This window comes from Notolabrus celidotus, chromosome 20 (genome assembly GCF_009762535.1).
Source record: "Notolabrus celidotus isolate fNotCel1 chromosome 20, fNotCel1.pri, whole genome shotgun sequence".
Taxonomy (NCBI): domain Eukaryota; kingdom Metazoa; phylum Chordata; class Actinopteri; order Labriformes; family Labridae; genus Notolabrus; species Notolabrus celidotus.
In genome coordinates, this window is record NC_048291.1 from 24,119,206 (window position 1) to 24,143,082 (window position 23,877).

The 23,877-nt window shown below is 40.9% G+C and overlaps 1 protein-coding gene and 1 long non-coding RNA gene across 3 annotated transcripts in view; both read left to right on the forward strand.

Moving 5' to 3' along the window:
* Positions 1 to 15,767, forward strand: part of lasp1 (LIM and SH3 protein 1) — a 36,821-nt gene extending 21,054 nt beyond the window's left edge. The window contains exons 3-7 of one of the 2 annotated variants that reach the window (XM_034711114.1): positions 86 to 170; positions 8,856 to 8,963; positions 10,925 to 11,036; positions 12,042 to 12,136; positions 12,290 to 15,767. In XM_034711114.1, coding sequence (XP_034567005.1) covers positions 86 to 170; positions 8,856 to 8,963; positions 10,925 to 11,036; positions 12,042 to 12,136; positions 12,290 to 12,463 — 574 coding nt within the window. In that variant the 3' untranslated portion in view covers positions 12,464 to 15,767. Of the gene's footprint in view, positions 1 to 85; positions 171 to 8,855; positions 8,964 to 10,924; positions 11,037 to 12,038; positions 12,137 to 12,289 lie in introns of both variants that reach the window. The other variant, XM_034711113.1, reaches the window with a different exon arrangement.
* A 2,544-nt stretch (positions 15,768 to 18,311) lies between these two features.
* LOC117832551 lies at positions 18,312 to 21,471 on the forward strand. Its single transcript, XR_004635202.1, has 2 exons — positions 18,312 to 18,618; positions 20,622 to 21,471. It is a non-coding gene; the product is annotated as an uncharacterized LOC117832551 (long non-coding RNA).
* The last annotated feature ends 2,406 nt before the right edge of the window (positions 21,472 to 23,877 follow it).

A 23,877-nucleotide genomic window follows, 5' to 3' on the forward strand; every position in this document is an offset into this window, starting at 1 on the left:
GGAGTCTGAGTAAAAAGCTGGCGTCTGCCTGCGTGTGTTTACTGTGTACTGACTTTCTTTGCCGCTTTGTGTGTTTATTTTGCAGACACTACCCCAAGACAAGCTTTACCATTGTGGCTGACACTCCAGAGAACCGCCGCCTCAAAGAGCAGAGCAAAAATCAGAGCCAGGTAACTTTTTCAGCCTGTTGTAGCTACTTATAGGAGTCATGGCTCACACAAACACACACACACACACACACACACACACACACACACACACACACACACACACACACACACACACACACACACACACACACACACACATTCTTCATATTTTGGCATTGATCTACCAAAGAAGTCCTGAAAAGATAAGCTTAATTAGAAACGCCTGACTTGAGTGAACCCTGAAAATGGGGTTTGGGAGTCAGTGTTTCAGAAAGCTAACCTCCAGATAACACCACCGCTCTAATTCAGTGTTTGAATATTCAAGATAACTGCTAGCTCACTGCTAGCTCACTGCTGGACAGACCTGAGTAACCAAGCATGAAATTGAAACATAATGAGCAAGTTAGACGCTTGAAGATAGGAATGGTCACTTAAAAAAAACGATGGATAAGCTGTGAGGCTGAAGAACAATGGAATCCAAGAGCGTTCATTCATTTAGAGTTGGTTCAAACTTTTTAATGCCAAATATAAAAAACATTTTGATTCCAGATTACTTTATGAAGCGATGCAGCTTTGGATGATGCAATAGGACCCGGCTTCAGTCTGTTTTGCAACACTCTTCACGTCCTTTTCCTGGCCGTTGGAGTTAAAGGAGGCTTGTTGCATAAGAAAGCATTGCAGCGTAAATGATCTGAACATTGGCGATAAGCCCATTCACTGCATTTAAAGCTTTTCCTTAAAACAGACTCCCTGAGCAGATCAGATGTACGCCCTGTTCTTGGTGGGATGTGTCCACACACTTGAGTTGTGATTGGTTCGTTTTGTAAAACTCTCACTCTTTTACTTTAAGGGAAAGCCCTCTTTTATTTTTTTCAGTGTCGCTTCCAGAAGTTGTTTAGCTGTCACTTCTTTTCATTGTTGAACACTGACTTATATCCTGATACATTTCTTTTCTTTGAATTTTCTTTTATACTTCCTTTTCTCTGGGCCAACCGCAGATACTACACAGAGTTTTTTTTGGTCAGAATTTTTTGGGCTGTAAATGCAGATACTAAAATAACAAAGACCCAAATATATCAAGGATAAAAAAAAACCCTCATCAGACCAGAATATCCTTCTGAACTGGGTCATGTGCTATTGCTTTAATAAAGATGGCTCTGATAGAGCCAGAGAGATTTACATTTATCAACAGGCTCTTATCAGTGCTGTCCCTCTTTGGCTCTCTATGTGTTTGAGCAAAAATCAACAGATCACTGATAAAAAAGCTATAAATATCATAACATATTGTGGCAAACTAGTGGCAGCCAGTTGTGAACCGTTAATGCCGTCATGTGTGGTTTCACTTCTCTTTTACATGGCATGATGTCTGGAGCATGCTTCTCAGTATCCCTAGAGCTAAACTAGCTGCAGAAAGCTGCCTGCACAATTGGCCTGATCCAAGAAAGACGCAATATTAATGCTAGGTTCAGCTAGTTTAATGGAAAACCTCTCAAATACACTCATTGTGCATCAGTGAGGAGAAGCAGGTGACAGTGGGCAAGGTTCAAATGGAAACACTGAAGGAGACTTTTGTTTCAGTGTTTAAGAGAGGAGAGGTTTAACAACAGAGGAGGCGGGGCTTATCAGAAAGTGTCAAGTCTTATCTGAGTGTCAGTGTCACACTCTGCAGACACAAAGGTCGGGGCTATGTACGCGAGGATGGGATTTTAGAGTATTGGGGTGGGGGTAGTGGTCATATGGGGAGGGGGATCAAGGAACAGATGGTGTTTATCCACATACATGGTGTATCCTTACAGACCCCCACAAACATGAAGTGACAGTGATGGGTTATCATCGCCCCACGCTAAAGAAAGAGATTAGTAATACACACAATATGTTTGTGTGTGTGGTGAGGGAGGATTTGTGTTCTCTACAGTAGGTGTGTCGTCTGGATTTGATTTTACAAAATACTGCCAGCATGAGATCGGTCAATACCGTTTATGATCAAAAGGGTTACTACTGAAGGAGGACGGAGTTTGAAATAGAAACAAAAAGAAGAGAAAGAAAGAGAAAGTACGGAGCTCCCTGCAATCCAACAGACTGTCTTTGAAACTCAGTTTAACCAGAGAATATTTAACAATATAATTCCATTTTACACCAACTCCTCTCGTCTTTAATATGACCGGGTTTAAAAGACTCAAAAAATATAGATGTTATACAAAATAGAACTGTTGGGTGTTTTCTGGGGGTTCGTAGATTTGCTCCAACTCCAGCAATTCATGGAGATATACAGCCAAAATGTGAAATGATCCGATTGTGGAATCAGCTAATGAAAATGTCAGATGACAGAATAAATAAGAAAGTATTTGTTTTTAGCAAAATACATAACTCTCCATGGACCAAAGAGCTTTACTCAATTTTTGAGGAAGTGGAGATGTTGTATATCTACAGGAATAATCTGTGCTGTAACTCTGTGACAGATGAGCTCATGTTGAAATATGAAGAAAAATTGTTTGAAAATGTTCTGTCCAAACTAAAACTAAGGACGGGCAGATCAAGCTTGATCTGAATTATATGTAACATCTCATTTATCTAGAAGTCAAAGATCTTTGATTGCACAGTTAATCAATCAATCAATCAATCAATCAATCAATCAATCAATCAATCAATCAATCAGACTTTATTTATAAAGCGCTTTTCATACAATGGCATTGTAGCACAAAGTGCTGTACATAAAAACAACCTAAAATAGAATAAATTAAGATAAAGATCCCACCCCCAGCCCCGATCCCAAACCCACCCCACAATCCTAAGTTTAAGAACACAATATATGTGGGGCGCTGGTGGCCTAGCTGTCTAAGCGCCCCACATACAGAGGCTACAGTCCTCGTCGCAGCGGTGACCGGTTCGATTCCCGGCCGGTCGACCATTTCCTGCATGTCTTCCCCCACTCTCTACTCCCCACATTTCCTGTCTCTCTTCAGCTGTCCTATCACATAAAGGCAAAAAGGCCAAAAATATAACTTAAAAAAAAAAAAGAACACAATATATGCAACAATAGTAATAAAAACAACAAAAACAATAAAAATCAAATAAAATAAATGAATAAAAAATAAGTTGCTGAGTTAAGATCTGGTTTTCCTTCTCTGGCCATTGATGTCGGTTGTTTCAAAATCAAAATATCCCAAAAGAAAACAGACTCTGTGAGATGTGTGATTTGAATGAAGTGGAAACAGAGACCCATTTTCTTTTGTACTGAACAAATTATTATGACCTCAGAGAGATTTTGTTTCAAGAAATTGCCTTTAAAAAGCCTGAAATATTGTGGAGGACAGATGTGCAAAAACTAAATTGGTTGTTAAATTTTAACGTGTTTAAATTTGCTAATTTTGTCTCAAAAGAAGGAAAAGAAGACAAGATAGTCTTTTTAAGTAGTGTGCATTTTTATTTTTATTATTTTATTTTATTCTGTTTTAAAATCTCTCCCTCATTTGCTTACAAGGAATGATCGTGCAGTGCGCTCTGACCCTGGACTGTACGAATTCATAGTGTCTTGTAAACCCATATGGACTGGGCATACATACAATCATATGCATGACACAGTAATAAAATAAAAACTTCAAACTTCATCTTTGAAAACAGTAAAATCATAAAAACTAAACACAGCGTATTCAACTCACACACATGCTCTGTGATGCTCATGTGTCGTTCTTCTGTGATATCACGTTTGCACCCAGCGTCAGGAAGTTGAAGGTGTTTGAAAACTGCGGCCACCTAACCTCGCTCAACTACCAATGTCGCCGCCCACCGCTGCTGCGTTGCTACGGGAACCCTATTGCTATGGTAGCAGGGTAGAGGTTTGTCACACCTCATTACAAGACTTTGCAGGGAGAAACAGAGAGAAACAAGGCGGAGAGCGAGAGAGAAATGAAGAAACTGTGGAGAGCAATCGGGGAGGAGGAGAGGGAGAGCATTGAGGCGCACATGAACGAAGAGAGCGAGAGAGAGAGAGAGATAGAGAGAGAGAGACAGGAAGGCACCAACAACGAGAGAGGGAGGAGGGCAGGGTAAAATAGGAAAAGATAAAAGTAAAATCCCCAGAGGAGGGGAAGCTGGAGGAATGCAAATAGAAGCAGAAAGAGAGATGATAATGAGAAGAGCCTCAGCTCTACGGGACGACTGTGTTGCTGTTGAAGCAGTAAAATATGAATGAATGAAAAAGGAGACCAGAGAAGAGAGAGTGGGTGGGGAAAGAAAGCAGAGGCATGATTGGATGAGAAAAAGCTGTTGCATCGTCCTAAAAAGACAAAGGAGGCAGACCGGGTGATAAAAAAAGGGGGAGGATCGCATGTTGTCTGATGGCAGCAGGAAGGGAATGATGGACGAAGATGTGTGGAGGACACATTAATCATTTTCAGGATTTATCTGTGTGTGCAGAGCTCTGTATAATTCACCGTTGAATGTGGAGCGACCATGGTTTACATGCATATTCTCAGGGGACGTCACGCCCGCGGTGACACTGCATCACACTTGCACACATTATCTGTGAATCACAACCCGCGTCATACCGTCACAAGGCAGCGGGAGAGAAGAGGGGGATTGGTCAGCAGTCTGTTTGGTGGTGTCAGACATTATGTGGGTATGGAGAGATGGAGGAGAGCTTCCTGGGTAATGCACTGTGCAGCCAGGATCTGGTCTCAGAGGGATGCAGATTCACTGAAGGCATGAAGAAGGGTTTGGTGTTAGGGGGTGTGATTAAAGGGTTATTCTGGGTTTTCTAAATTTAAAACTATTTGTAGGTGTTATGGGTCAAAATGCAAAGCTGGCTCTGCAACCACATGTACCAAACCAAAGCATGTCAACTCATAGTGCTTGTTTTGCCACTCAGGCTATAATTTTAACTGTCCTAGCCTTTCTGTCACAGTATCACTTGCATCTCAGTCCTTAGTTTTGCGAGTGATAATGGTTTAGACAGACAGGATGTAGTCTTTAATGTGATCAGACACTATGAGTTGAAATGGATGCTGTCAGTGGAATAAAGTGTTTGTGGATGTGCTTCAACCAGAGTTAGTTACACGGGAGCCAGCTGATGCAAGATTTAGGGACCAGTCCAAACCTTTAAGATAAGAGATAAGATACTCCTTTATTCGTCCCACAACAGGGAAGTTCATGGAGTTACAGCAGCAAACATGAAGGTGTACAGTACAAGAATTTCAACAAGAATATATATAGGAAAGAAATGTTCTTCAGAGACGACAGCTTGGCCATAATTCTCCTGTCAGCCACCACCTCCACAGGGTCCAGCTCTGAGCTGGCCTTCTTCCCCAGTTAGTTCAGTCTTGCTCTCCTGTATCCTGTCCGCCCACAGCAGGTGAAATCCTTCCAATGTGGCGTTCATGTCGGGTTATTTGCTCTGTTAGCATGATGCTACTCTGCCAGTATTCCATCTGGTGCTGGGTTAGCTCGTCCACCTTATCGAAGATAGATCTTACATTCCCCATAACGGTGTTGTCTTTTTTAGCTTGCACCTCAATACCAGCATGTCGTCCTTGCCTCCTTCTCCTCAGCTCGCAGGGAACATCAGGCCTAGCATCGTTTAGCATCGACATGCTATGGGCTGCTAACAGTTGATCTCATATGTAAACAATTTTACCATTGTTACACAAGATCTCCGGACACACACAGGAACAAAAAACAGCAAAAACACCACTGCAAACAGGAACAAAAACAGATAAAACACCACTGCAAACGTAGCCAGTTTGGTGTCTATGACCAACAAATGATTCATTAGAAGTCCTGACAGGCTCCAAATACAAAGATAACTAAACAGATATGAAAAGAAGTAGAAAAAAGAACAACGAAGAGAGAGCTGCTGCAACAAGCAGCCACTCGAGCGGCACTTAGCAACAAAATAAAAAAAGACTTAGGGACAAGTCAAAACCTTTGCGACCTATTTACCAATTACAGCCCATGATGCACAAAAATCCCTCCTATGTCTCAGGTTTAGAATGACCCCAGAGTGATTTGTTGGCGATGGAAATACTGATGCATGTGCTGGGAGCCTCAAAGATCGACCGTCTTCGTTAAGTTACAAATCAAATGAAGAACATGGTTTCCTGTTTCTGGTTCAAGAAGTAGTTTAGGTGGTTGTGGGTTCAAAAACACAAAAGCTAAGGGAGAGCCCCCTGCATTGTTATTTCTGATACTCATCTGAAGCTGCTTGGGCTGGACATTTCCTCCTCTGCCCTCAGGGGCAGGATAGGGTGGGGAGGCTCAAAACACACACACACACACACACACACACACACACACACACACACACACACACACACACACACACACACACACACACGTACACACACACGTATGCTCACTCACTCACTCACAGTTTCTGTTTTTGACACACTACCTCTCATTATGACCATGTATGGTTGCCAGCACATCCTGTATGTAAGGCCTCCACTATCCTGCAAACAGGAAGTGAGTGTCACCACATGAGACAAAGCAATATAAAGGCAACTTCAACTTGCAACTGTAAGGCACATGCACGAGTGCTGCTAATGCCAACTTTCAAAACGTTCTACATCCGTATGGCATTAAATTTATGTCAAAACGGGATTAGAGTTAGTTACATGGGAGCCAGCTGATGCAAGATTTAGTAACCAATCCAAACCTTTGCAATCTATTTACCAATTAACCGCTCATGATGCACAAAAATCCTGCTAAGTCTCGGATTTAAAATGACCCGGGAGGGCTCGTAAACACATATTCATGAGCAGATAATAATGTTTCACACGTGCAGATATGAAGTCCTTGCGAGGAAATTCAACAACAGAGAGGTATTTAGGCAGCTGTGAGCGCGCATAAAAGCATAGGGACAGAGGTAGGGAATGACGCTTGCAATCCCAACAATTCACACGAGCACAAATCAAAAGTCACATATCCATGCCTCAGAACGTAAAACTTCTGGGTAAGAAGAGAGATAGAAGCAGGGGATCAAAAGTTTACAGAAGCATGTCATCTCATTTTAATATGTGCTTAAAAATGATGACAATCCACACCAAAGACAATGTTTTAAAATAAGAAAAGGGTTGTCATTTTGCTGAACTTTATTTTTGATTCCTGTCATGTGTCAAGCTGTAATAAAGTCAACAATACAGCCGGTTTCCTCCTGCTGGGGAAGTATTTCATTATAGCCAGGGTAAAACTCAGGATGTATTGATCTGGACAACACAGTGTAGATGACGAGAAATACATGATCTATTTTGTGAACTTTGTTAATTAGAACTAGAGATAGACCGATGTGTTTTTTTCAGGGCCGATACCGATTCCGGTTATTAGTAGTCAAGGAGACCGATAACCGACATTTGGAGCCGATATTCATTTGCAGTAAAAGGGATAATATTGGCGTTAAAATTTTGAATAATACAAACTCCAACACTTAACTTTGTTTAAATGCCTTTAAGCATATGCTAATTAAACAGCTTTTCAGATTTGCAACATGTTAAAGGTTTTTTTTATCTTAGACAATAGACATCTTTGTTTTAAAATTCTAACACAAAGTGCAGGGAGCTCCCAGGCTCAGCAGCATGTCTTATAAAGTTAAATGAAAACTTAAACAAATAAATAGCTCCTAAAGTTTTCTACAGTAAATAAAGTTTTCCAAAATGTCAATATAACTGAAATGTTAATCTTTCACATATCTTTTATTAATGGGGATATTTCAGTGTTTTTTAAGTGGGGTTGTATGAGTTTTAAATCACTAGTAATTGTAGGGACCACAACAGATGCTGCTCAGGTCGGCCCCTGCAATGAGAAACTGCAGGGAGAAATGGAACACAAGCTAGGCTACGGTTTCTGCAGACGGGGTCATTTCTGCCACGTGATTTAGCGAATTTTGAGCCAAAATAACCCAGTTATTAAATTGATCGGAGGTCGGATTTTTTAAAAAGGCTGATGCCGATATGCGTCAAAATGCCAAATATCGGCGCCGATAATCACCCTGGCCGATAATCACCCTGGCCGATAATCGGTCTATCCCTAATTAGAACCTTTTTGACAAAATTTTGACAGTTGTGTTGAACACTTGTAATTAACAGTGTCACATAAAAATAACAATAAGACAATAAAATGCCTAAATAATTACAAGAAAATACAAATAAATGAATAAATACATTTTCAAAAATACAAACAAAATTTGAATTAATAATAAATAAAACAAACAAACAAACAAAAACTTAGTGATAATAACAATAATTATCATTATTTTTATAACAACATTTATTTAAAAAGCAAACAAATCAGGGCCCTGGTGGCATAGCAGTCTGGGCGCCCCACGTGTAGGGGCTGTGGTCCTCGTTGTGGGGGTCACCGGTTCGATTCCCGGCCGGTTGACCATCTCCTGCATGTCTTCCCCTGCTCTCTGCAAAATATAACTTAACAAAAAAGCAAACAAAGGAATTTTTGCACATATTGCATGATGTATTTTAAAATCATCTAAATAATCCTACGTTAACTTCAAACAAGCTCAACATTCCTGAGACATCAATTCTGTCTCTGTTTGTACGCTCTTAATCTGCGTACACTGAAGGGTTTTATGTCACAGCATCTATTTGTAATCATTTGTTCTGTCTGTGATTAAAAACCTTTCTCCAGCCACACTGTGTCGTCTGTTATTCATGTTGCCCTGTTTCTTTAATCTAACACCATCCTGTTTTTCTTTCGCAGGTTTTATACAAAGAGGATTTTGAGAAGAATAAAGGGAAATGTTTCAGTGCGGTCGCAATCACGCCCGAGATGGAGAGAATTAAGAAAGCGCAGGATCAAATCAGCAATGTAAGTGTAACCATGTTTTTTTCTCTTGTATTATGAGAACTTTCACATGTTTGCTTACATTCGTTTCCTGACAAAGGGTGTGACATCTTCCTCTCAGACCTCAGAGAGCTTCTTCATGTTTTTCAGTGTCTTCATCCTCCCATGTAGTTACTCTCATCTGTAAAAGCCAAGCTCTCTCTGTTCCAGTGCTTCTGGATTATAGTTCACAATTCCCCTCAAATCACCTCCCACATCGGACATTCCCCTCCACTCTCCCTCAGCTCGTGTTATTGATTTGCCATTTCTCTGTAAATACAGAACAGCGATGCAGAAATGCAAGCCGAGTTTACTTTGTGTCCCCAGACTGCCTGAGTCAGCCGTAAAGACCTTTAATTCCATGTGAAACACACTCACACACAAAACATGCGTCATTACGCATACGCTGCTCTGTGCTGGCCCTGCTAATGGCATAATTAGTGTGCAGGGTGATGGGTAATTACTGTTTTCATGTGCTGAGAGATGTTGCATGTCTGAGATCAAGGAAATTTGGAGGACAGAGAGAGGAAGATACACATATGTAACATGTATTTATGGGTGCGCGCACACATGAGCCACATCAAGATAACAAGAGCTAAATGGCGGGATGAATTCAGTGTGCTGGTCTGAGCTGATAACCACGACATCTGCTTGCAATCAGTGTGTCATTCACAGCTTATCACAAGGGGGACCATCGTGGAGAAGTTCAAAATCTTGAGTCTGGTTTTGTTCTGTTTCTATGAACCAGTTTACTCAGCTCTGTACCAGGAATGTCAACAATGTAAAGCTTTTCAATCACCTCTCCGTCTAGACTCCTCCTGCCATTCTTCTTTCGTTCTCTTAAATAATGCCATGACTCTTAACTGCTTACGTTTCGCATCATCTTCCTCTTTATCGAGCAACAGTTATTGAGAAGTCGCAGGGATGTTCAGTTCACTTCCTGTGAATCCACACACACACCATCTGCTCGACCTGCTTCTTGAAGACAAACACAAAATAATCTCCTTTACAAACTCTCACTGAGCGTATTGCACTTGAGAACAGTCACTGTGTTCTCTCCCTCACTCGCCTCACTGTCTTCACACAAACACTCCCGTCATGCCATCCAGTCTGTCAATACACTCCTCACTAATGCTGCCGGCACAGTGGTGCTCTTTGAGTGCGGGTGTGAGCGGGGGACAGAATCAGGGTTGTAAATCTTGACCGGGGCTGTATGAGTCAGTCTGTTATCAGCCTGGTTATAAGCAGGGCTGGGCCATGGAGGGCTATTTAGTGCAGTCATCGTGCAGTCACTCTGTTTCACTTTCATGAGTGTGGCCCGTTTCATGTTGTAACTGAACTGAAGCAGCCTCTGTCGCACTGGGTGGAGATGTTATAGGTTGATCTTTGTACCTGGATATGAAGCGCAGCTGCTTCTTCATGTAGTTCTGGCAAGATACTTAATGTTGGATTAAAAGGACTCAGAGGGAAAAGTTCAAAATGTTCAGTTTCACTTAGAGAGTATTAATGATTAGGATTATGTTGTGCCAAGTCATATGATCCCCTCCTCCTCCTCCTCCTCCTCCCCTCTCTGTTTCCTCTTGCTGGCTCATTTTCACCACAAGCATTCTTGCTTCTAGTTGGTTCCCTTTTTTTTCTTCACCTCACCTGTTCTGCCTGATGTGTCAGCGAAGGGTTGCTATGCAACTAGGGACTCGCACTACTTCCTGCCGCTGAGATGTCATTTCCTGTCAGTGTCAGGCTGCTTCCCCAGGCTCTGCTGAGTGTGGATCGCCCCACCTATCACCACTGACACAGGAATGCAACAGAGCACATAGGAGACCTCTGGTGGACAGAAAGAGAACTACACTCTGTGACTGCTTCCTGAAAAGAAGACTGCACCTGTAGTTTTGAAGCCCTCCTCATTCTTCTACGACTCTAAACGGATTGTTTTGTCTCTCTTCCAGATTAAGTACCATGAGGAGTTTGAGAAGAGGAAGATGGGAGGAGGAGAGGCCGCTCAACATCATCATCAACAACAACAACAACAACAACAGCAGCCAAGCAACCCCAGCCCAGGTAACCCCTTCAACCCACACACACACAGTAACTTATATACTGTTTGAGACTGTTAATAATTATTTTATAAGTCAGTAGAAGCTGATGCTGAAAGAGTAGCAGAAACAAAGTAAGCAAGGAAAGACTCAAGTATACAGAAGCACCTTTTGAAATCCCAGAAACATTACTGATATCATGCAAAGAGAAGTTGACACAAGTCCCTAAAATCATCCAAACACCCTCTAAATAGATCGGTAATTATCAGCGTGGTTAAAAAAGGAAAAAGAAAAATGGGATTGATGAACTTAAACCCTCAGTGCCTGATAAAAATATGAGCCAGAAAAGTAGATTAAGTGTCCACATTCTTCCTTAAGCTTGGTGCCTTGTCTAAGCTTGGCTCCATCTCTGCCACGGGCAGAATGAGCTCACCTGACTGGGTGTTACGCTGTTGGAACCACCCAGAAATCCTGGTAATAACTTGTTCACTATAATCCTCTGCATTCAATCCATTCAGATACAAAAAGTCTTAGTGCTGCAGAAAATGTTTATTTTCTTATTTGAAAATCCTGAGATCCATTAATTAGATATGTAGTTAAACCAGTTCATCAACAATCCAGCATGCTCAAACTGATGTGATAGAGTTCCTGTTAGCATTAGGAGGTCAGTGTAAAAGTTGCAGTTCTGTATTTGAATGTCAACTGAACCTGCTGCTTGTATTTTACATGCCTGATTCAGACACAGTACAGCATTGTTCAGAGGGTTGTGTAACAGGGAAATCAACTGCTTTGAGATGCACGTCTTGGCTTGCCGTGTTTGAGAATTCCTCTCTCTCCAGATGAGTCAGCGCAGAAACACAGAAAGGAGTAAATTAACACTCAGTGTGCATTGAAAGCTTAATCCTCCTCCCAGAGCTGTTGAATGCAGATTCGTGGCTTGCTATCTCCCAGTGAGTCCATCAGACACTAACAGAATATATCTTTCAAGTATTTTAATACTCTCTTTCCTCTCTCTCTGTTCTACCAGCAGCTTTCCAGCAGCCTGCAGCCTCTCAGAACTTCCACTATGAGCCAACTCCCGAACCTGTGCGCCAGGCGGCGGCTGCTCCACCTCCAAGTGCTGGGGTAAGTTCTACTCTGTCTCCTCCAGGACCTCTTGAGTCCCACATTTACACCATAGCCAAATACACTTAGATCAATGAAAACTCAGAAAGCAATTGGAGGTTTAATTTGTCAGTGTTGTCAAACCCTAACTGAGCTCCCTCTGGTTATCCACAGAAGCGGTACAGGGCCGTGTATGACTACTCTGCTGCCGACGAGGACGAGGTGTCTTTTATGGACGGAGATGTGATCGTAGACGTGCAGCAGATCGACGAGGGCTGGATGTACGGCCGTGTGGAGCGCACCGGCCAGCAGGGCATGCTGCCTGCGAACTACGTTGAGGCCATCTGAGTGAGAGGGAGAGAAGAAGAGGGAGAGAAAAAGAAGGAGGTAGAGAAAGGGAGGGAAAGAAGGAAAGGAAAAGCCCAGTGCCATCTCATCTTAATGCCGCTTTCTCTTGATTTTACTCTTGTTCCTTAAACCTGTCCTCTAAGACCCTGAACCCCCCCGTCCCCCCGTCCCCCAGTCCCCATCCTGCATCCTTTCTCTGCTCCCACTGTCCATCCAGCTCCACCACAGACACCCTCTGCCTGTCTGTATGTCTGCCTGTTTCTCTGTCTGTCTGCTCTCCTGTCTGTCAGTCTGTGCTGATGTCTATCTCTGTTTGGATGTTGTTCATCCCTGAACCTGGCTCCACTCTGGTGCGATCACAAGTGGAAACGAAAAAGTCTTAAAAGATAAACTCACAGTTCATCGCAGTATATCAGGGGTCACGCTGAGTCACACAGCTCCATCCTAGCTGCAGCACTTCACAATCCTGGCATAACATCATGCATAAAAAAAGCACCCCAGACATTTCCCACCACTGCAGGTATCCTGTGAATGAATAAGTTCATAGAGTGGGTGGCTGTGGAATTTCATAAGCCTGTTTGATTGTTTATTCTTTAAATTTTGCAGCGTGATCTTGGCCCGACTGGAAACGCAGTGTAGAATCTCAGATTATCAGAGCTAAGCTTGAATATTTTATGACTTGTGTACATTCCTTTAATCTCTAACTGTTGCACCGATCAGCCAGTCTTAACAGAGAGGTTTCTGATACATTTATCAACGGACACACATCTCGCCATTGTGTGCTCAAAGAAGGCGTCCTCTTATTCAACACTGCACTGCAGATATCGTTGTGAAACTGGATCATAGCCTAACTGAAGAGCCCCTCCTGTCGCTGCCTGACTCAAGGGTGTCGACAGGAGGGATCAGGGAAAAGTTAGGGGACATTATCAGTCCGTCTCTTGCAGCTACACTGAATACATCACCTCAGTCAGTGCAGATGCAGAGAGTATATCAGTGTATTTATACATATGCACCCTTAATCTTGTTTTTTGCAGCCTGAATGCCTTCAGTTCAGAGAGAATCCAAAATTTATGGTGATTCAAGTTTTGAGAAAGGAGATGGGAGCAGGTGAAATCCTCCCCCCCCCTTTTTTTCTACAAGAAAACACTCATAGAAGAAGAAGAAGAAAGTGGCCAAGCACAACTCTATATTGTGAATCTTTTTCTTTTTATCTCAAATTTATTCTACTGTTTGTGTGAGTAAACATTCCGGTCTTTGTTTTTTCCATTTTAATGTGAGAGAAACTGTTTAATCCTTGGCTGTGGTAAACGTTGTTGTCGTTCTTCTCATGCTGTTCTTCTTTTGACTTTCCTTGTTATTGTAAGAAACGTATTTTCAAAAAAAAAAAAAAAAAATCAAGAAAGAAGTAAGTGTATTAAATAAAGAAATAAAGAAATAAACCAGCAGATTGATTTATGAACCGAGACAGAAGAGTTTATGTTGACTTGTTCAGTCAGTATTAGAACAGTTGTGGGATTTCTCAGCTTGCAGCGTCGGGTCAGAACATACCAAACACGCTGAAGCCTGTTTTTGATCAGCAGGTGTTTATTTTCTGTTTGATATTTTCAGGCTTGGAAGTCAGAAATACAAACTGATGAAAGTTTTGTTTCATCTCCTGCTTCTACAAACATCATAAAGGCAAGCCTGAGCACTGATGCAAGACAGGAAGGTGAATCCCACAACTGTTTTACCATGGTTTGGCTGGTAACTATGGCGTGAAGATTAATGGTTCCTACAAACATGAAATCAAGCATTTGATTTGCTGGTTCAAACGCAAACATCGCATCAACTCTTCACTTTAGATTCTGTATATCTGTGAGGACCTCATTAGACTCTCAACATGATACTCAATCCTCAGTGGTGTAAATAGTCTCATTTGGCCCCTGACCATACAAGCCTCTTCCCCTTTACTTGCTGTTTCATTCTCCTGTGATGCACTGTGACTGTCACAGACGTGAGTGATCAGGGTGGTGGTGTTTTTAGGTGGGGTGGGGGTGGGGTTTTTGGGCAGCCGAATATGATCAGCTTTATTAAAAGAATCAAGGCTCTCACTATGTAGCTAGATGACATTGTACAATTGTATATGTATCATAAAGGTGAGTTAGGGAAATTGTTCGTACAGGTCTTGGTGCTCTGGGAAGTGGCTTGCCTGCAGAAAAAAAAAAAAAAGGTTCCTACTTTCTTTTTTTGGATTGTAGCTGATGGGAAGAGATGTGGTTTTCAAAGTCGACTCCAGTTAGGTGCAGGTTTAACAACTTTCTAATGTGACTAATTGTTAGAGGTCTTTGAATCGGAAAAATAAACTCCAACTGGAATGAATGAATGAATGAACACTGTATGTACGCCTGTATTTTGCATTAACCTCTAACTTGACAACAGGACAAGTTTATTTGCAAAACAGATGCTAGATCGGAAAGCAGTTTAACAGCTAAGTTGTGTTTCTTTTGGACAAACTGAAGAGGTGTTGGTTTAGCTTGAAGTGAAATGATTTTTGTTCCTGGCTTTCTGATAATATTTGCTCAAATTTAATTTAACAACAAAACTGGTAGTCTCCGATTCAAACTTTCTTTTGACTTGCAGCAGTCGGTATTCTGGATGTAATGAAAAGTGGCCAAAGATGGCCAATGTTGGTGTACGTGTGGCTCAGGATGGATTAAAGTCAAATTTAAGCGTGTGATGGTGTAACTGTGTGAGGCTGAATCTCCCGGGCTGTGAAGCAGGACAAGTTGTTTGTCTGACCTGGATATTAGTCAGAGGGTTGACCTCTTTGCGCCAAATACGGCTCTTCTGCTCTGGCATCACTCATCTACCGAACTGTAACATCATATCATAACCCTGTCTCCATTCAGTTTCTGTCTTGTATCCTGTCCACCCGTCTGCTGAGATCCCTCTTTCCTTCAGCCTTCATCGTAGGCTCCTGCGCTTCTAAACCAATCGCCCCCCCCCCCCTCCCCCACCTGCTTCTATGATACTGGATATATACTGTAGAATTCGCAGAGTGAAATCATGTAATCCTCTATCAGGTTTAGCATTCAGACCAGTTTTGTGCATTCCATTTTAAATTGTTTTGTTTTTGATATAATTTTTTTTTTTATTAAAAAAAAAGATAAAGATAACATATGCATAATGACATACACGTGTATTCAAAACTCATACTGGATACATACTCTGAAAGGACCTGATATCATCTCCTGTTGCCCTGTTACAGCACTTCAAATTGTACTTATGATTCTGCAGATTCAATAAAATGTCATTTTTTCTCAGACTGTGGTTTGTGATTCTCATTTATTTACATACAGATTTACCTTTGAGGGTTCAAAATTTGCAGTTGGATGGATCTGTGTCTCAAACCTATTTTCACTCTCTTGTATCCCCTTTCTTATTCAACTTCCTATCAAGTGCATTTAACAAACATGTATGTACACAATGGAGCTAAGTTGACAAAATAGCATTGAAAAGTGATGTCAATTAAAAGCTTTTTCAGAGATAGGAATAAGTGTAAAGTGTATTTGCTGGAAATAACAGGAAAGAAGAATGTTCTAGATCAGGGGTGTCAACTATTTTCAGTTCAGGGGCCACATACAACCCAATTTGATCTCAAGTGGGCCGGACAAGTAAAATCATAACATATTAACTTATAAAGAAAGACAACTCCAAAATTTTCCATTAGTTTTAGTGCAAAAAGAACAAGTAAATTCTGAAAATATTCACATTTAATGAACTATATTTTTTACTAAAACAGCTGTTGTATTTTTCGCCATGATGAGTCTCATAGTGGGGCCAAATATTATATTCTTAAAGCCCTGAAACCTGCTGCGAACACACCAAGCACACAGGTTTCCCACTCACCTGCATTGTTCAGGTGCGCTCCATCAGCACAATGATTGTATGCAACCCCGAGAGAACAGATCTGATATAGCAGTTACTTTTATTGAAAAATTACAGTTGAATTTTTTCACTTTGCAAAGTCATCCCTAGGGCTGGATTGGAACCTCTGGTGGGCCGGTTTTGGCTTATTGATCTAGAACAGGGGTGTCAAACATACGGCCCGCGGGCAAAAACTGGCCTGTCAGAGGTTCTGATCTGGCCCTCAGGATGACTTTGCAAAGTGAAAAAATGACAGAGAAGTCATAAACTGCATTTTTTCAATTAAAGTAACTGCTGTTTCAAATTTGTCCTACAATCAAACGGCTGACAGAGGGCACCTGAACGGCGCTCTGGGACTGTTTTTCTCAAAGTGAGGAAAAATAATATTTGCAGTTTGCACAATCTGGTGGAAATTCATAGATTTTTGAACCCCTGCATACAACACTGTCCAGAAAGCAAACTGTTCATGCTGGAGCTGGGGGGTCCATAATAGTCAACTTTACCTTCTTCATTATTATAATCTGTGTTCTTTTGCTGTAAACATTACACTCTGTGTGTCAGGTGAATGGGTAACCCATGTGCTCCGTGTGTTCACAGCAGGTTTCAGTGGTGAAAGAATATCATATTCGGCCCCACTATGAGACTCTTTTCTCCTCGGCGTTCAGTCCCAGCAAAACAAGAATCCTTGGCTTTTTACTTTTTTATTTTTTATTTCCTAAATTGAGCTCTTACTATTCTTTTATTGTTTTTTATTTATTGTTATATTGTGTATGGTTATATTGTATTTTAATATCTGTACAGCACTTTGGTCAACTGAGGTTGTTTTAAATGTGCTTTGTAAATAAAGCTTGACTTGACTTGACTCATGGAGAAAAATACAACAGCTTTTTTTTTTTTTTAAAAAGGTAGCTCATGAAATGTGAAATTTTTCAGAATGTACTTGTACTTTTTAGGTGCATTTCGACCAAGAATTCCAGGGTCTTTTAGCCCCCACAACTACTTTCCCCGGAGCTAAAAGGTTCCTGTGCCCCCATTGTTGTCTGCATTTCGACTGCGGGGTGAAGCCCCGGGTAGATTGTGCAAATCAGGCCACTGACGTATGGAGGAGAAAAAAAGTTATATTAAATACAATTTTGAAATCTTAATAAAAAACTAAACTAGTATGCATTCCAAGGAACTCCCTCTGTGTTTCAACAACTGTTAAATCCACAAACACCGTTATGTTCAACCGAAAGTCCCAGGACCTCCCCCCCCAAGCTTTTCAGGGGGGAGATTATCTACCCCTGAACTAAGCAGAGAAAAAAACACTGATTAAACTGATTGTACGAGTTGGCGGGAGCTCTCAGGGTGAGAATTTGTCAGAGGATCGTAGTCCGATGGAGCAGGAGGTAGGGTAGGTGTTGAAGGATTAAAACAGTGCAAGTGGGGGACAAGTGTTTTGGCTTCTTCTCCATTTCTCCTCTCCTCCCGGTCGAAATGCAAGTAGTTCAGGGGTTAAGTGCCTAGTTCCGGGGTAAAGTTCCTGCGGTGGAAAAACGCCTTTTGAACTAAAACAAAGGAACACATTTTGAGTTTTTGGTATTTATAGGTTATTATGATTTTACTGGTCTGGTCTGCCCCACTTTAGATCAAATTGGGCTGTATGTGGCCCCTGAACTGAAATGAGTTTGACACCCCTGATCTAGAATCTAGATCAATAAGCAAAAAAAGGAACCCTCTGCATTTTCCTGGGGTTATATGACCCTGAGTTTAGCCTGCCAGGTCATTCTTTCCCCCTGTTTGTTTATCACATGTAATAATTATTCTGTTAAGATTAAAATAAAACGCTTGAGTTTCCTTCTTTGAATTTAAATGAAGGTTGAATCTCGCCGTTAAATCCTGCATAAGCGAGGTAAAAGACTTCCTTTACTTCCTGTTCCTTGAACAGAAGGGGGGAGGGTCGAGCTTCTGTTCTCTCCGACGAAACCCGAGCGTTTCCGATCTTCTCCGATCTCGTGCACTCGTCTCTCTGCTGCTGCTGCTGCCAATTTATCGCGTGTGCTCGCATCTTCAGAGTCCATCCCTGATAGTATTTCCATCATGACGGACATACTGGTGTTGATGTTCTTCGCCATCATGGGCCTGGTCTTCCTCTCCTACATCATCTACATGCTGTGATGACGATGAGGAGGGGTCCTGTTCAGCCGCGCGGACGGCCGGTGCTGCGTGTTGTTCCTTTCCTGTATCCCTGATCTCCGATACGGACAATGGTAAGGTAGTATTTCACTGCAGGTCTGATTACATCTTACACTCTCTGTACTGTCTTCCAAATATTCTAATGAAGGGGTGGTATCAGAAAACGACAAGAAGGATAATCATGAGAATGGCTTCTATAGATTTTGTTTATTTATTTATTTATTTATTTATTTATTTATTTTAAAGAAGATTCTGTCAAACAACATCAAATTATGTAATCATAGCTCTTAAGAAAACAAAAGTACCTGTATAGGATTTTAAGAATATCAGCAATGAAACAGGTTGACTAAAAACTGGCTGAAACAGACCCCACCACAGATAACCAAATGGAAAGCAACTATTAATGAAATTCACAACATAGAAAGGATAACACACAGGATAAGGAATTTAAGTGATATTTTTGAGTCACAATGGAAAAGAATAACTAACATTGATATAACATGAAGAGAGATGAAATACAAATGTAAATATGTGTGTGCTTGAGCATTGGATTTGAGCTAGAAACAGATGGTGAAGAACATTAACAGTGGAAAACACTAAAGCAGGGTGGGTATGTACATATATATATGTATATCAAATTGGATCGCCTCATGAACTGGCCTGCCTGCTCCCCTGATCTCAACCCGAGAACTTGTGGTCAATAATAAAGGAGATAATTTACAGTAATGGCAGAAATACAGCTGAAAAGAGTCTCTTTGGAAAGCCATACAAGGTACAGCTCACAGTGTCAGCAGAGAAGTCATCAGAAACCTCACTAAATCAGTTTACAGTGACCTCTGACCCTCACTGAAAGAAAAGGAGGTTATATTGGACATTTGAGAAACACTTTAGATTTGAAATGTTTTAAAGACATTAACAGTTTTATTTTGTATACAAATGTAAAGAAAACAGTTGTTTTTGTTGAAGTTTGAATACAGTTGTAGGAAATATTATTATTTTCAATCAACAGAACGTTTAAAATGGTGCCTAGTTTTTAATTTTCACAAGTTATATGCTCTTATCACCAACTTGCATAATAATTTGGCACGCTCATTTCTGCAGATTCTGCATTTATTTACAAATACAGCCAACAGAATTTGAAAAGCATAATTTTAACCACACAGTTGAAGAAATATATTCACTATCTGACTTCTTGACAAATTTGAAAACGACTGTTAACATAGTTTTTAACATATTCACAAAAATACTCACGTGCCTAATAATTGTGCACGCAGTGTACATATATGTATATATAATAAATACATATCCAGGCCTCAATAAAATCAGATTTGAAATTTCCTTTATGTATTTACTTTTCTTTTATTTATTTATTTATTTTTTCTTGTCGATGTTGTAGATTTTTTTTTTTCTTTGTACATTCTATTTAAAGGTGCTGTGAGGAACTTTTGTTTTGTATCGATTCTGGCGCCCCCCTTGTGGACAAAGTGATACCTCTTATCTCTTGTCCTAAACATGCAAAAGTAGTGTTTTCAACAAAAGCCTCATCCTGTTGTCTTTAAACGGTCAACTTTATCAGGCAATGTGATTATTTTCCATGAAAACAGTCAAATAAAGGCTGTTTCTGAAGCAAGATGTCCATCATCTGGTCTGACACCTACCCCCTCACTGCGGTTTCAGGCATTAAAAATTACAACAGAGAAGGTGTCAATGTGGCTGCTGATGGACTTGTTTGCTATTGAAGGTCATAAAGAGGCATCAGTATAATTTTCAGTCTGTTTCTCAGCCATTTCAAAACTCCTCACAGGGCCTTTAAAGTGTGTTTCTGCATTGGGTATCAAATCCTATACTCAAGAATGGTTTAAAAATGAGCTGTTTACTTACAGAAGATAGTCTTATATATATGTAAGAAAACTCATCCAATGCTGACATGCTGCCACGTCTTTGTTTTGTCTTGTTTCCTTGTTGTTGTTTCTTTTGTGTGAAAACTACTAAATAAAAAGTATAACAAAAAAAAGGGAAAACAAAAGTAGAGTTCATCATAAACTTGATGTTTGAAGGCGGCTGTCATCTCTTTCAGGGACCTGAGCTGGGCTCGGACCATGATGGTTTCCCTTTGGAGCTCTCAGGCAGGATGGGAAGAGCAACCCAGTGGAGAGGAGAACAAATGGAGAAGAAGCCAAAACACCTGTCCCCCACTTGCACTGTTTTAATCCTCCAACACCCACCCTACCTCCTGCTCCATCGGACTACGGTCCTCTGACACATTCTCACCCCGAGAGCTCCCACCAGCTCGTACAATCAGTTTAATCAGTGTTTTTTTCTCTCTGCTGTTCAAGGTTACGCATGCACATGTTCCCCCTGTCAAGGAGAAGGAGTCTTACCTCTGTGGAAGTCCAGTTAATTTCAATCATACTGATGCAGGGCAGTTTTTTCAGGTCCAGTGTATTTAAGGTGTCGGTCAGGATTTGCCTTTTGAGAAGCACTGTGAGAGGCTCGTTCTTTAATGTGTTTTAGAATATAACCTTAACACTTCTGTTGCCAACTTATCTGTAAACTCATGTTTGTGGTGGAGAGCTTCAGCCTTGTGTTAATGTTACTTTAATCATGTGTTGCCAACATGTTTTTCTTCTCACTTTGATCTGGATTTCCCATCAGGTTAAAGCGAAACGTGTCGGATCAATATTATCAGTATTATATCATTTGACTGTTGGTCTGTTTATTTTTTCATGACTTACATGAAGAGGAATGGTGTTATATCAGAGATACTTTGACTGGATATGTTAGCTTTACCACTAAACCTCATATAGATGATGTGTTATATTTAAATAAAGGTACGCTTATTGATGCATGGATGATTTACTGAAGTTATGACATTATTTATATGATATGTCAAATAAAGATGATTTCAATAAATCCAGTTTCCTCTCCTTCTTCAGTCAATGTTTTTGTCTCCAACCATGAATTATTTACCTTTTAAAAGTACTCTTCAAATGACTAGCTGCACTTTGTCTGCAGCACCCCTGACAAGTATTGTTTTTAAAATGAGCTGTGTGGAGAAGATATTACCTTTGAGAGAAACACAGTTTTAATTCAGAGTCATGCTACCTCTACATATTACATTTCTGAGGTACCAATATTGATAGAGTTATTAACTTAGAGGGAGTGCAGATGAAAAAAGTCTATTTCTGCCACACTGATGTAGATTTATAAGGAACTGCAACCAAGACTCACCAGAAAAATCCTCCTGCATTGAGCATGATCTCTTGGATTTGGACATATTTGTAAGGGAGGTCAAAAGGGATGGATGTGGTTGCAAACATGCAGCTTGTGAGCAAAAAAATGCATGTCTTCTTTAACTATGCATTACCTGAAATAAGCCAAAACATATGAGTAGCTGACCTCTGATCTTTCAATGGATAGTGGATGCTGCTAGTATTTTAAAAAGTAGTTCCAAATCCCTGATAATGACCTGTGATCTGGTATCTCTGGAGACACCTTGTAGCCAGTTTCAGCTTCCACACCACAATCTCCTGAAGACTCCTGCAAGTTAAAATGTCATGTTTTAAAGATTCAAGCCAAATGTTTACTTCTGCACAAAGCATACTGGAATAGGCCTTCATGCGTACTTAAGTCTTATGCTCCTTCTGGTCCTGCAGATGGTGCTGTTTACCTACAGTAGGCAGTGTGGAGTCGGCAGATGGCTGTGGAGCCCTGAAGTAGACAAACTGGCCTGTTTTCACATTTATGTAAGAACCTCAGGTAAGAACAGGTGATATATGAGAAGCTGGCATGTCAGATTTGAAGTTAAACATCGGGAAATGTTTCAAATTTTTCTCCTGATATGTGCTCAAAAATAATTTTCTTATTTATTCAACAGATGGAGGACTTCAATGTTGAATGTGTCAGTCTCTCCAAGATGTCAGGTCAGCTTTCTTTACAGTTTTTTGTATATTCTTTACACTCCAACACTTGATTTTAATCTTTGATCATTTTTAGAATACTACTCTGAAACATAGTGAAACTATCCAGCATCACCTTTAAAATCAGTTCCATATAAGTGCCTAATTTGCTTCCCATAGATGGAAAATTGAACTCACGTTCATACCGAACTATAAAGGAAACCCCCTGTCTGCTGTCAGTTGGCGTAGCTCGGCACAAACACTTGAAACGGGGAAATTGGCTACCCAACCTACTCTGTTTCATGGAAATAGTCCAGATAAAACACCATATTTAACCACAACATGATTTTTACAGTGTAGTTGTTGCATGAATTTGAAAGGCAGAGGATAGAAGGTTAAATAGAGAACATATGTGACCATTTAGTCACCACACAGCGCTGGGTTAGATGTTTTCCTCCAGTGTAATATTTACTTTCAAAACATGGTGATGGTTTCAAACTTCTGCTCCTAAAAACCTCTCAAAGAAAGCATGTTAGTGAATTCCTACATCTCTATGTCAGTGTGTGTGTGTGTGTGCCTCAGTGTCCTCCTCCTCCTCCTCTCAGTGCACAGGTGAAGTTTCTCCCACATGTGTGCAGACAGGCCCACTCTGAAATAATCTGAATTCCTCTGCTGATAGTATAATCTACCACTCTCACCATTACAATACAACTGCTGTTCTGTCCCAGAGCACACTCTACCACACACACACACACTCTCTCTCACACACACACAGCAGTCATTTCACTTCAAACAGCATCTCTGACTCGACCAGATCAAATGACACTGCAGCGGTCTGCAGTGGAGGCTGCTCAGTTGGGTGATAAAAGAGAAGGATGCAGCTGGATTGTGGAGAGCAGAGCAGGGATTTGTTCACTTGTTTGCTGCTCTACATTTTACATGACCTTGTTGTTCTGCTGTTATAATTTAAACCTGCATTCCTGAGCCTCTCTCACTCCCTCCCTCAGTGACCTGTCACAGTGCTCAAAGCTTCCATATCAGATTATGTCACAGCTTTGTTATGTGTCCACTGAATGGAAATAAGCCAGGACAGGTGCTCTTTTGTTTCTGGCTGCAGAGACCTTGGTTTTGCCTTGGGGAAGCATTTTTGAGAACATGCAGTCATACAGGAATTGTTTATGATTAGTTCTAAAATGAAATATCCACCTGCAGAGCACTGGGCACTGTAACAGCGGCTGGCAGCGCTCCATGCTCTTTCGGGTTCTGGTTGTTCTCAACTTGTATTTACCTTAGACCTTAGGATGGCATGAAAAAATGCTGGAAAAATGTACATGTTTGGATTCTAGTGCCAGCTGTTTCCAGTTCAGAATATGATGGCTGAAAAATGTCAGGTATTAAAAAAGTAGACAAGAAAGTTTGGGGTTTTTTTGGTCC